This window comes from Anomaloglossus baeobatrachus, chromosome 2 (assembly GCF_048569485.1).
Source record: "Anomaloglossus baeobatrachus isolate aAnoBae1 chromosome 2, aAnoBae1.hap1, whole genome shotgun sequence".
Classification (NCBI taxonomy): Eukaryota; Metazoa; Chordata; class Amphibia; order Anura; family Aromobatidae; genus Anomaloglossus; species Anomaloglossus baeobatrachus.
Window position 1 is genome coordinate 781,578,363 of NC_134354.1, and position 14,840 is coordinate 781,593,202.

The 14,840-nt window shown below is 47.1% G+C and overlaps 1 protein-coding gene across 4 annotated transcripts in view; it reads left to right on the forward strand.

The window, feature by feature from the left end:
- The window catches only part of LOC142292309 (52 kDa repressor of the inhibitor of the protein kinase-like), a 48,545-nt gene that overhangs the window by 19,384 nt on the left and 14,321 nt on the right, over positions 1–14,840 (forward strand). For all 4 annotated transcript variants that reach the window (XM_075337588.1, XM_075337587.1, XM_075337586.1 and 1 more), the window contains exons 3-4: positions 2,930–3,034; positions 3,553–3,589. In XM_075337588.1, coding sequence (XP_075193703.1) covers positions 2,930–3,034; positions 3,553–3,589 — 142 coding nt within the window. The remainder of the gene's footprint in view (positions 1–2,929; positions 3,035–3,552; positions 3,590–14,840) is intronic.

Consider the following 14,840-nt stretch of genomic DNA (forward strand, 5'->3'; position numbering starts at 1 on the left):
GCGCAGCAGGACCTTGATGGGCTTGTAACCATGCGAGCATGGTTACCAACGTATCCACACCACTCCCACCACTGCCGTGGGAGCGGGTGCCGGGGGAGGGGGAGGGAGTACAGTACTCACCTCCGTGACAGCGCTTGTAACCATGCGAGTATCCACACCACCCCTTTGGGAGCGGGGGCCGGGGGGGGGGGGGAGGGTTGGGGGGGGATAGGGAGTACCGTACTCACCTCCGTGACAGCCGTGTCAGTTAGAGAAATGCGCGGGGGGAGGGAGGGGGTGGGGCCAGAGCTAACGTGCATTGCGTGAGGGGGGCGGGGCGTGGCGTGGCTGAATTGCCAATGCCTGCAGGGTGCCGGGGCGAGAGGCCAATCTGTGGGGGGGCGGAGCCTGGGCGAGCGGCTGGCCAATCCGTGTGGGGGCGCAGCCTGGGCGAGCGGCCAATCCGTGTGGGGGGGCGGGGCCATGGCGAGCCCAGCGGCCAATCAGCTTTGTGTCACCGTAAGGACACAATTTTGGAGCATGACAGACAGACAGACAGATAGACAGACAGATAGACAGACAGATAGACAGACAGACAGACAGACAGACAGAATAAGGCAATTATATATATAGATTGACTCACCATACCTCAGTCTCCAATAAATTTGACAACTAAATTGGGGGTCACTGAGTCACTTATTGCTGAGCCCCAATAGCGTATAGCTGCAGTGTAAAGCAAGGCGAGATATGCCAACACCCCGAGCCATTGACCCAAAAGAGTGGACTTTAGACTATCTCAGTCTCCAATAAATGAGGCAGGCAAACTGAAGTGATTATTTATAGATCAGAGCTGCAGTGTAAAGCATGGAGGGAGAAGACGGCAATCTGACACAGGAAGTTAATATGTGATCTCCCATTGTGATATGATCGCTGTGGTCTGACCTCTAGGACCCTCGACCGATTCTGACAATGAAGAAAACACCTAACTCTGCAAAGTTGGGAAAACTCAAAGGGGATGTAGCGCAATGTCCTTCTTATTCTTACAGGGGGGCTCAGAGGCGAGACCACCAGCGATGGACTAGTGGCATATCCTAGATGGAAACACCCTTTTTATAGGCCTCTTCACCACTTCTTATATTGTCGGATGCTATGTATATAATGTGCACCTGTTCTTCAGCTATTAACACTTTCTTTATTGTTTACAGCTTGTTGCCTAGGAGACCGACCATCGCTGCTGTCTCGCTTGTAAGCACTGCGCTGGCCGGCATTAGGCGGTAGCAGTGCTTCAGATTCAACACAGCCCTTATATTAGAAAAAATGGCTTGCAAGCACGGCGCATGTTCTCATGTCTAGCAGCGGTGGTCGGTCTCCAAGGCAACGAGCTGTAAACAGAAAACTGTTCTCATTAATGGCTGAATATTTTAGTAGACAAATTGCAGAAGTGCTTGTATAATGGTCATTTAAGTCTCTGTTAACACTAATGTTAAAGCCCATGTACTGTAGCTCCTACATTAGGAAGTGACAGTCGCCGTATAATCTCCCTATGTGATTGTTTAACACTTGTGGACTGAGGGATGGGGGTCTCAATAGTTGGGGGTGGGTCTCAATAGTTGGGGGAGGGTCTCAATAGTTGGGGGAGGGAGTCTAAATAGTTGGGTGGGTCTCAATAGTTGGGAGGGGGGGTCTCTATAGTTGGGAGGTGGGGGTCTCAATAGTTGGGAGGTGGGGGTCTCAATAGTTGGGAGGTGGGGGTCTCAATAGTTGGGAGGGGGGGTCTCAATAGTTGGGAGGGGGGGGTCTCAATAGTTGGGAGGGGGGGCCTCAATAGTTGGGGGGGAAGGGGACCTCAATAGTTGGAAGGGGAGGGGGCCTCAATAGTTGGGAGGGGGGGTCTCAATAGTTGGGGGGGAAGGGGACCTCAATAGTTGGAAGGGGAGGGGGGCCTCAATAGTTGGGAGGTGGGGGTCTCAATAGTTGGGAGGTGGGGGTCTCAATAGTTGGGAGGTGGGGGTCTCAATAGTTGGGAGGTGGGGGTCTCAATAGTTGGGAGGGGGGGTCTCAATAGTTGGGAGGGGGGGTCTCAATAGTTGGGGGGGAAGGGGACCTCAATAGTTGGAAGGGGAGGGGGGGCCTCAATAGTTGGGAGGGGGGGTCTCAATAGTTGGGGGGAAGGGGACCTCAATAGTTGGAAGGGGAGGGGGGTCTCAATAGTTGGGAGGTGGGGGTCTCAATAGTTGGGAGGTGGGGGTCTCAATAGTTGGGAGGTGGGAGTCTCAATAGTTGGGAGGTGGGGGTCTCAATAGTTGGGAGGTGGGGGTCTCAATAGTTGGGAGGGGGGGTCTCAATAGTTGGGAGGGGGGGTCTCAATAGTTGGGAGGGGGGTCTCAATAGTTGGGAGGGGGGGTCTCAATAGTTGGGGGGGAAGGGGACCTCAATAGTTGGAAGGGGAGGGGGGCCTCAATAGTTGGGAGGGGGGGGGGTCTCAATAGTTGGGAGGGGGGGGTCTCAATAGTTGGGGGGGAAGGGGACCTCAATAGTTGGAAGGGGAGGGGGGTCTCAATAGTTGGGAGGGGGGGGGTCTCAATAGTTGGGAGGGGGGGGGGTGTCAATAGTTGGGAGGTGGGGGTCTCAATAGTTGGGAGGTGGGGGTCTCAATAGTTGGGAGGTGGGGGTCTCAATAGTTGGGAGGTGGGGGTCTCAATAGTTGGGAGGGGGGGTCTCAATAGTTGGGAGGGGGGGTCTCAATAGTTGGGAGGGGGGGTCTCAATAGTTGGGGGGGAAGGGGACCTCAATAGTTAGAAGGGGAGGGGGGCCTCAATAGTTGGAAGGGGAGGGGGACCTCAATAGTTGGGGGTGGGTCTTGATAAGAGCGAGGGGCCTGGTAATCTATGTCCACATGCAACTTCTTTGAAAGTATCTAAAATCATAATTTGTAAATTTTTATTTTCAGAACACGTACAGGACCGTCCTTCGAGAAAACGCCATCCCGACCATATTTGACCTCACCAGTCACATCGGGAAACCTGGTAAAAGGAAGAAGAGAATAAAGGAGCTGGTAAGGACCGTCATTGTGTGCGTACCCCTGAAATAAAACCAGAGCCTTTGTACCCCCGAACTTGGTTTCTCCCTGCTGCCCATTTACGGCTCATGCAATAATGTCGGGGGACTCCACAGAGCGACACTGTCCTGTCATTTAGTCAAAAGCCAATGTTATGGAGCAGCACCAGAATGGTCATCTTTCCCTTCTACTTAGGATATGCCCTTATTTTATAATGGGGGTGGGTACTCTAAGGAACCTCCATGGGCCGGTGCTGACGTCCCTGTGCAGATGGCCATTTAGGACTCTCTTCAGGGAAGATCTGCTTATAAACGCAGCATACTTTCTGCATAAGAAAATGAAGCAAAAATAGCAGCGTTTATGGTCTATGGAAACGTCGTCTTTATTAGATTCTCGCTGGACTCCTCTCGGTCACCTGTGTGGAGTAGTCATCATCCTCTGCTCCTTACATTCACAGATGTCCGTTCTTACAATCTCCTTCCCCCCGATAATCATCTTATTTAATTTCTTCACAGATCGTAGAAGAAATCCGGACACCGAAAGAGCGGAAACGTAAGTGACGTCTTTCTGTTTCACCGTTTATTATGGTGGTCAGTAATGACGTGTGCTGGGCTCTGGATCCCTGCAGAGGCTTCATATCTCCTTCTGTGTTAGCATTTGATTATGGTTCACTACAATTTTTTTTTTTCCCAGTCAATTAATAGCTACCACGGGAGGTGGTGAGCTCTCCATCAATGGAAATCTTCAAGGAGAAACTGGATAAAAATATAACTGGGATGATTTAGGAAAACCTGCACTCGCAGGGGGTTGGACCCGATGGACCCAATGGCCCTTGAGGTCCCTTCCAACTCTACCATTCTATGAATAAATGACTTAACGTAGTGATGGTAGAGTTGGTGCAAATCGATTCTCCCTACCCCGTCCATCAGCCACAGCAGTGGTCTGTGACCGCCTCTTGCATTGATTAGCTGGTCTGGTACAACCTCATCAGGCTGGCCATTGAAAAGAAGATCCGAGGATGCAACCGGGGAAGGGGCGGTTTTCACGACTCCCAATCCATTAATGACGAGAACAATGGATTTGATCCCGTGAATCGATTTGCACCTTCTCCAGTCATTGGCGTCCATCGTCATCTGTATCCATCATGTGACTGCTCCTACCGGCGTCAAAAGAGCAGCTCTACCTCTTCCGCTCTGCTCTAATGACTAGGTGGAATTGCTGACGTCATGCTGATTGACAGCCGGCTCTCTGATAGGCAGCAGGAAACCGGCTGTCAATCACTATGATATGGGCAGTCACACCCGTTCGACAGAGTGGAAGAGGAAGAGCTGCCCTGTTGACTTGAAACAGTTGAGCGGTCAGTGAATTGATTTCCAGGACGTCCGTCCTGACAGCAACACCCCTCCTGACAGCAACACAGGAGAGTGACAGCACCTCCTGACAGTACCAGGGACAGTAAATGTACATGAGGTTAAAATGCCTCTCCCACCCCCACCCATCAGTGTTTATTGCTGTCCGTATGAGTACAGACACATTAGAGGCGCTGAAGTGTGAAGATACTTTCAGGCGGACCCAGGAGGATAGCGGGGTGGGGGGGTTCATCCTCTCTCCTTCCTTTTAAGAAGCTCGCGGCTGACACCTTCCAAAAGGAGGTCCCTCCGCTTTAAGCCGGTAGAGCGGGATGAGGCTCCTGGTCACTGCCGCTTCCATCCATGCAAGACTCTTGGCCTCCTGTGTGATTTTCCAGAGACGCGCACAAGGTGACAGGATTTAATCCCTTGGACTCCATGATTCTTAGCAATCCCTGTCTGATTTATTTTAGGACCGAGGATCCTCTGCTGGTTCTCTAAACAGCCAAAAGAGAAGCCAGGAAGTTGGAGTCTGTTATGCCAAATCGCCCAGGCTCGGATGATCTCACTCACCTCTCCGCTGCCATCGCCACCCGACACTGGATTTTGGATCAGTGCGCGTGACTCAGAGTTCCGGTCATGCACACTATGAAGCCGGGTGTACGCGTCCTGGCTTCAAACGGAAGTAGTGTGCATGACCGAGACTCTGGGGTCATGCGCACTGAGCCGAAATCCAGTGTCGGGCAGCGATGGCAGCGGAGAGATGAGTGAGATCATCCTCTGATGCTGCGCATTCATTAACATGTTAGCACACCTACAAGGACATATTAACATGCTAATGGAACCGACTAGCCAGGGGAATTAACGCCCAGGGGTCTAGTCCCCTCGCTCATTAGCATACGATATAAGATCTTTAGAAATACTTTTTCTAAAGATCCCTTTATCTATGCTACCAGATACAGGGACAGTTAGGCAGGGATTAGCAATATGCACTCAGAACTGCTCGTGGTCCTGGTGCATATTGGACCTGACATGTTCCCTTTAAAGCCGGTTTCACATCTCCAGTATTTTGCCGAAAGCCAGATCACATGCACATTCATTTACAGTGGAAGCGCGACACCATGCGGACACATGCGGTTGTGTATGAAGCACACAACCGCATGGTGTCGCGCTTCCACTGTAAATTAATGTAACTGTGCTGATTTTATGCCGGATCCGGCTTCCGGCAAAATACCGGAGATGTGAAACCGGTCTAAGACTATTTTCTTAGTGACCATAACTTAAGCAAAGAGGATAAGTGAGATCCAAGCCCTATCGATGACAGACCCATACCTTCAGGTCATTGAAGATCATATAATTTTAAGGTTAGATCCAGCCTTTCTTCAGAAGGTAGGATCAACATAATGTTAATAGAATCAGCATATTGTTCTGCCCTCCTACCAACATCCAAAAATGTTTTCACTCTTTGGATGTTGGACAGTTAGTCCTGTCCTACTTAACGGCTGCTCAGGACTGGAGGCTGGACTCGAACATCTTTGTTCAATTCAGAGGCAGGAACAAGGGGAGAAAAGCTTCAGGATCAACTCTGGCTGGATGGATCAAATCTACCATCTGTTTGGAGTATTCTTCAGAAGGGAAGACACCATTCGACGATGGCCATCTCTACTTCCTGTGCTGAGAACACGGGAACTTCTGTGGACCACAAGTGTAGAGCAGCGACGTGGTCCAGTTTGAACACATTCTGCAAACACAATAAGTTGGACATACTTTCTTCTCAGCAGACTGCCTTCAGGAGGAAGGTCCTCCAAGCGGTTGTCCCACCATAGTACATTGCTTTGGTAATCTCCTGTTGATCTGTCAGGAGGGACATCCTAGAAAGGAGGAATTAGTCCTACCGGTAATTGTATATCAAGGATTCCATCATGACAGCACTCATATCCCTTCCTTGCATTCCTTGTGCTTATGTGACTTATCCTTTGTATAAGTAAATTCAGTAAAATTGAATTGCATCCATCCTCGTGTGGTCCTTGGAAAAAACACTGATATGTAGGGGTGCAATGGTTTTTATTAGCCTCTCATGTCTTTTCCTATCTTTATGGAGATCTAGCTGTAGTACCCGGGCGTTGCCCGGGATAGTAACTGTCTCTCTGATGTCTGTATCAGTCTCTGTATCGGTCTGTCTTGTCCCCCGGTCTGTCTTGTCCCCCGGTCTGTCTTGTCCCCCGGTCTGTCTTGTCCCCCGGTCTGTCTGTCTTGTCCCCCGGTCTGTCTGTCTTGTCCCCCGGTCTGTCTGTCGTGTCCCCCGGTCTGTCTGTCGTGTCCCCCGGTCTGTCTGTCGTGTCCCCCGGTCTGTCTGTCGTGTCCCCCGGTCTGTCTGTCGTGTCCCCCGGTCTGTCTGTCGTGTCCCCCGGTCTGTCTGTCGTGTCCCCCGGTCTGTCTGTCGTGTCCCCCGGTCTGTCTGTCGTGTCCCCCGGTCTGTCTGTCGTGTCCCCCGGTCTGTCTGTCGTGTCCCCCGGTCTGTCTGTCGTGTCCCCCGGTCTGTCTGTCGTGTCCCCCGGTCTGTCTCTCCACCGACATCATATTACTTCACACATAAGCTTCTTATACTAATAATCTCTTTTGTTCCTATAGCAACCACTCACAGCTGCTATTAATAACCTGTAGCTTGCAGCTCCATTGACTTTAATGGAGGCAGGTTTTTTGGAGAGTACCTGTAAAGTGCGAGGTTAAATTTTCCCGTCAAAACATAGTCTACGACACTCCCTGGGTCACATGAGGTGTCTGTGCAAAATTTCGTGATTGTAAATGCGACGGTGCGGATTCCTTTAGCGGACATACACACAGCTTTATATATTAGATAAGAAGGATGACCTTGTGGCACTGTCATGACGGACTTAGGGAAATACAATTACCAGCTGGTAGGAGTCCATCGATCGTCTCCACCACCACCCACCCCCCCCCCCCCGCACTGGACATCATTGCACATTGTTTGCAATTTAGTTTTAAAAAATCGTTACACATCAAAAACACATCAGTCGACGTGAATGAGATGTGGTCTTTGGGGTTTTTTTTTTTGCGGGCTGACACATATTTCCTGTCTATAAAGGATTAGATGTGGTATTCGGATTACACCAGTCACTGCTAAAGCTGAATTCAAATTCCTAGTTGCTATCATAAAGCCGCCACTTATCATTTTTAACACCCCTGGTCAATATTACTGTTATTGTGAACAGTTAAGCAAGTTGAAGATGAAATGATGTCTAAAAGGCATAAAGTTAAAAATGATACATTTCCTTTGTACTTTAGGGAAAAAAATGTTTTCAGCTTTTACATTTGAAAAATTACAAAAAGGAAAATGGGCTGTGGATTACGTCAGACTAAAGATTGTTTTTATAATAAAGATGGAGTCTGTAAATGTTTTTTTTTGTTTTATTTCTAATAAAAAAAAATTTCTGATGTTTTTTTTTTTTTTTTTTTTTTTTTTTTTTTTTTTTTTTACTGTTTACTAGAAATTCATGGTGGTTATGTCTAATATGGCGTGACACCATGAATTTTGGGCTTAGTACCATCTGAGCATACAAAACTGGAATTAACCCCTTTATTACGCAGCGTGCTACCCGGCACCAGGGCCACTGGACGAGCCGAGTAACGCGCCCGCAAATGGCGCTAAGAAACAATGCACCACTTTCAGGGGCGGCTGCGGGCTGCCGAGAATCCCAGCCCCCAGATGCCTGGCTTCACCTGACTGGCAATCAAAATACGGCGGGAGCCCACGCAGTTTGTTTTTTTTTTTTTTTTTTAAATTTCTTTAAATGTATAAAAAAAATAATGGGCTTCCCTGTATTTTGATAGCCAGTCAGGTAAAGCCAGGCAGATGGGGGAGGCAGCCGGTAGCCGTCCACTTTATCTGTGCTGAAAATCAAAAATACCACGGAGCGCTACGTCATTTTTTTTAAAATTATTTTTATACAACTATGTATTGTGTCCTTATATATATCTAATATATAAAGCTGAATGTGTGTGTGTGTGTGTGTATGTATGTCCGGGATTGGCATCCACACTGTCGCAGCTACAGCCACAAAATTTTGCATACTCACACGTATGGACCCCGAGAGCGTCATAGGCTATGTTTCGAGGGGAAATTTTAATCCCGCGCTTTAGTTATTCGCCAAAAAACCTGCCTCCATTAAAGCGAATGGAGCTGGGAGCGACAGTGCAGCCAGAACTTCAGAAGAATGCGCAGCCACGCCCTTATATGGAATGTTGGCGTGTCACAATGCACCCAGGGAAAGAGACAGACATAGACAGGGTAAGAGACACAAAGAGACAGACTGACAGGGAAAGACAGACGGAGAAAGTGACAGACGGAGAAAGTGACAGACGGAGAAAGTGACAGACGGAGAAAGTGACAGACGGAGAAAGTGACAGACGGAGACTGAGACAGACGGAGACTGAGACAGACGGAGACTGAGACAGACGGAGACTGAGACAGACGGAGACTGAGACAGACGGAGACTGAGACAGACGGAGACTGAGACAGACGGAGACTGAGACAGACGGAGACTGAGACAGACGGAGACTGAGACAGACGGAGACTGAGACAGACGGAGACTGAGACAGACGGAGACTGAGACAGACGGAGACTGAGACAGACGGAGACTGAGACAGACGGAGACTGAGACAGACGGAGACTGAGACAGACGGAGACTGAGACAGACGGAGACTGAGACAGACGGAGACTGAGACAGACGGAGACTGAGACAGACGGAGACTGAGACAGACGGAGACTGAGACAGACGGAGACTGAGACAGACGGAGACTGAGACAGACGGAGACTGAGACAGACGGAGACTGAGACAGACGGAGACTGAGACAGACGGAGACTGAGACAGACGGAGACTGAGACAGACGGAGACTGAGACAGACGGAGACTGAGACAGACGGAGACTGAGACAGACGGAGACTGAGACAGACGGAGACTGAGACAGACGGAGACTGAGACAGACGGAGACTGAGACAGACGGAGACTGAGACAGACGGAGACTGAGACAGACGGAGACTGAGACAGACGGAGACTGAGACAGACGGAGACTGAGACAGACGGAGACTGAGACAGACGGAGACTGAGACTGAGACAGACGGAGACTGAGACTGAGACAGACGGAGACTGAGACTGAGACAGACGGAGACTGAGACTGAGACAGACGGAGACTGAGACTGAGACAGACGGAGACTGAGACTGAGACAGACGGAGAAAGAGACTGAGACAGACGGAGACAGAGACTGAGACAGACGGAGAAAGAGACTGAGACAGACGGAGAAAGAGACTGAGACAGACGGAGAAAGAGACTGAGACAGACGGAGAAAGAGACTGAGACAGACGGAGAAAGAGACTGAGACAGACGGAGAAAGAGACTGAGACAGACGGAGAAAGAGACTGAGACAGACGGAGAAAGAGACTGAGACAGACGGAGAAAGAGACTGAGACAGACGGAGAAAGAGACTGAGACAGACGGAGAAAGAGACTGAGACAGACGGAGAAAGAGACTGAGACAGACGGAGAAAGAGACTGAGACAGACGGAGAAAGAGACTGAGACAGACAGATATATACAGAGGGGGAGACAGAGAATGGGAGAGAAACAGAGAGACAGTTAGTATCCCGGGCAGCGCCGGGTGCTATGTTGTGAGGCGAAATTTTAACCCCGCGCATTCCAATTTACCAATCAATTGTGCCCCTATCTACATAATGGGGAAAAAGTGAAACGAAAAGTGTTGGGGGCAAATTGACAGCTCCAGATGTGAACAAGGGGGACTTAAAGAATGAGAGAGATGGTGCCAAAGAGTATATACCGTACAGTTGCTAAGGTGGGGCCCCGACATGGGATACTCGCCACACTCGGGGATATGAACACACAAAATGCGCCACACACTACCACGTACTTGAACACATTTACCACCCTCAGCACACATCTCACCACACATACACCAACCTCACCACATAATCGCCCTAAACACACACAAGTCTGGTATTATCCTTCACAAATAAAAATCTGATTAATAAGCAGCCAAACTGCAAGCACAACAAATGTACCACATAGGAAATACGGCAGCCGTCAGTCACATGACCTGTCTAGGTGTATGTGTGAGCTAATATATACTGTCAGGGGGAGGGCTTTCTGTTGCCTGGAGATTTATCAGTCTACCAATAGCAACCAATCACACCTTAGCTTCTATTTTGCTACAGTTAATTAATCTGAGCTCTGATTGGTTAATATAGGCAGCAATTTAATAATTACATTTCTATCTATTTGTTTTGTGGTGTTTGTGTGCAGAATACATTTTTGTTAATACATTTTATTTTAACAGCAGTTATTAACCCGGGCGAAGCCGGGTAGTACAGCTAGTATACTTATATATTAGTACATATATACCGAACGAGCAGGTTACTATAGCAACGGTGATCTCTGATCACCTATTCACCGGCTGTGGCATTATAATGCATGGCAGCTAATCCCTGCATGTGGACTGACTCTAAAGAGCTCCAACATGCAGGCAGGGGGAGCAGAGCATGTGCTTGAGCATCTCGCCGGTACTTGGTGCTTGCCGAGTATCTCGAGTACTGAGCTGCTCGGGCGAGCACAGAGTACCGACGAGCATGCTCGCCTATCTCTATCCACTTACACTACGGGACCTTGCATGACGTCAGCCATGTGACCATTTCGTAACCAACGAGGTAATACAAAATTCACACCTGACTGGTCACATGGCTATGACGTCTCGCAACGTCCTTTAGTCAGCGGTGGTTACCGGGAGGGCACAGCAATGATCGGACTCGGAAGCAGAAGCGGCGGGAGACAGTTTGCAGGTCCCGTCGCGGGACCTGTTACTATAATGACAAAGTTATTAACTATATTCTTTATTTTACACCCCCCCCCAAGCCCCATCCCATTACTGTAAAGTCCAATATCTGTAATCGGACGCCAGATCGTGTTATCTTGATCTCGATCTTTACAAAACGATTATGCGAGTCTCTCCGATCCCGACCATCGGGGGATCGCCCATCACTACCAATGATTTCAAAATAGAACATTTTGGCCACAATGATCAAAGATATGTGTGGAGAATAAAGGGCGCAGAATGTCAGGAAAAGAATGTCTCGCCAACTATTAAGCATGAGGGTGGATCGATCAATCATGTTTGGGATTGTGTTGCCGCCAATGGCACAAGGAATATTTCACGGGTAGAGGGAAGAATGAATTCAAAGACATTTCCACAAATTATTGATGCAAACATCCCACCATCTGTAAAAAAGCTGAAGTTGTAATCAGGAGAAAAGCTAAGAAAAGAGGACGATTTTTACAAATGGATCATGGAATTGTTCTGACAATATGGAGAGAGCAGGGAAATTCAGTTTTGGTCAAATTGTTTTCTGTGGATGAAGGATAACACAAGTCATAAACATTCATTGTTCAGTTTTGCCTTTTGTTCTATTTACCAGTTTTCATTGGTGTATGTGAAATTAAAGGGATTTTCCAGGATAGGTCAACAATATCAGAACGGAGGCGGTCCGATACCCAGCACCTCTAATGATCAGCAGGTAGCTGGCTATTCACAATATACGGAGCTGTGCTATTCTGGCTCTGTACACGGTGTACAGCCAACGTCCAATTGATCTTTAGGGGTGCCGTTATTAACTACCGATCTGATGTTGGAGTATCCCAAGGATAGATCGTTAATATCATAGTTTGGGAAAACTCATTTCATTTTTATCCACCATGTCCTCAATGTTTCACCAAGTTTTCTAGAGAATCTTTTAATCTTGTTACAGTGGACATTTGACATATTGGTCTTCATTGCAATGATGTTAAGTCTTAAATTTACTGGGGGTTTCAAAGGTAAATTTAATATATATAAAGGTGAGTATGTATGTGTGTATGTACACTAAAGGAATCCGCACCGTCACATTTACAATCAAAATTTTGCACAGACACCTCATGTGACTCGGAAATGTCATAGACTATGTATGTATTAAATTTACTATTTAATATATTTATTAATTATCTGGTGGATGGTTTACAGAGTAAAATATCAGTATTTGCAGATGATACAAAACTATGTAAGGTAGTTAACACAAAGGAGGACAGTTTGCAACTACAGATGGATTTGAGTAAATTGGAGAATTGGGCTGAAAAATGGCAAATGAGGTTTAACACAGAAGTGTAAGGTTCTGCACATGGGAAGGAGAAACAGATGCTACGATTACTTACTAAATGGGAAACCGCTGGGGAAATCGGACATGGAAAAAGACTTGGGCATCTTAGTCAATAAGAATCTAAATTGGAGTGCCCAGTGTCAGGCAGCAGCCACCAAAGCAAATAGGGTGATGGGATGCATTAGAAGAGGTCTGGGGCACGAGATGAAAACATCATTCTCCCTCTGTACAAATCACTCGTCAGACCACACTTGGAGTATTGTGTGCAATTTTGGGCACCGGTGCTCAAGAAAGACATTACTGAACTTGAAAGGGTTCAGAGGCGGGCTACTAAAATAATAAATGGAGTGGGTGCATTACAATACACGGAAAGGTTATCAAAATTAGGTCTATTTACTCTAGAAAAGAGAAGACTTAGGGGAGACCTAATAAATATGTACAACTATATCAGAGGGCCATATAGAGATCTCTTCCATGTTCTGTTTGTACCAAGGACTATGACAAGAACAAGGGGGCATTCTCTTCGATTGGAGGTGTTGTAGCTGTTCTGTTTTGTCACAAGTCAGCTTATGGGATCACCAGTGAGGTCCTCTGAATTAGGCCTCTTCAGACCTAATCAAGATCGAGCGCTCGGAGAAAGAAACCTGCATCCATGTGGGCATGATCAATTTTCTGTTTATTCAACCAAAGTACAGTTTATACCATTTACAGATCAATGTGATATTGCAAAAAAAGCTTCTAGCTGGACTTTAAAAGTTGATCATATGACCTTTAAGTTTTAGCAAAACAAAAATGTAGAGTCATGCATATGAGATAAGAAGAAGATAAGAAGAACATTTAGAGACAATAATAATCCTTGAGCCTGTCTCTTATTCCGAAGGCTCCATAATGACTATGAACTACCATCAGATATACTTACTAATAACAATAAAATATCTTTAATGAAGAAATAGAGAAACTATTAACCCTTCTATATCAGAGGAAAGAAAATTCCTACATCAGCATAGAAGAGGGTTCTTCACGGTAAGAGCAGTGAGGCTCTGGAACTCTCTTCCTGAGGAAGTGGTGATGGCCAACTCACTGAATGAATTTAAGAGAGTAATGGATGCTTTTCTTGATAGCAAAAGTATAGAAGGTTATAAATAGCATAATCTTACAGGTAGATAGAAGAGCAACCTAGATTATTAGAGGAATGGGTGGGCTGCAACACCAAGACAGGTTATTAAACTTGGGGTTATTTAGTTTGGAAAAACAAAGGCTTAGGGGGATCTAATCACAATGTATAAATATATGAGGGCACAGTACAGAGACCTTTCCAAAGATCTCTTTACACCTAGGCCTGCGACTGGAACACGGGGGCATCCGCTACGTCTCTAGGAAAGAAGGTTTAATCATAATCACAGAGGAGGATTCTTTACTGTACGAGCAGTGAGACTGTGGAGCTCTCTGCCGCATGATGTTGTAATGAGTGATTCACTACTAACCTTTAAGCAGAGCCTGGACGCCTTTCTTGAAAAATATAATATTACCAGTTATGTATATTAGATTTTATGACAGGGTGTTGATCCAGGGAACTAGTCTGATTGCCGTATGTGGAGTCAGGAAGGAATTTTTTTCCTCATTGGAGCTTATTTGACACATTGGTTTTTTTTTTTGCCTTTCTCTGGATCAACATGTTAGGCTACGAGTTGAACTACATGGACTTAGAGTCTCCCTTCAACCTTAAAACTATGGACGGGAAAATTTAACCCTGCGGTTTACAGTTACTCTTAAAAACCTGCCTCCATTAAAGTTAATGGAGCTGTGAGCTACAGGCTATTAATAGCAGCTGTGAGTGGTTGCTATAGGAACAAAATAAATTGTTAGTATAAGAAGCTTCTGTGTGAGGTAATAAGATGTTGGTGGGGAGACTGACAGAGAGACAGAGTAAGAGGCAGACAGGGACAGAGACTGGGATAGGGACAGACAAGGAAAAAGACAGGGACAGAGACAGACAGGGAAAGAGACAGACAGACACAGATAGACACAGACAGATATGGATAGAGTCAGACACGCAGACAGGGAAAGAGACAGGCAGAGAGACAGATGCACAGAGACAGACCGGGAAAGAGACACACAGGAAGAAAGAGACAGAGCCTGGGAGAGAGACAGAGAGATAGTTACTGTCCCAAGCAATGCCGGGTACTACAGCTAGTTTTAAATAATTCATAATCTCAAACTCCATTCTGTAGCTCATTTTTA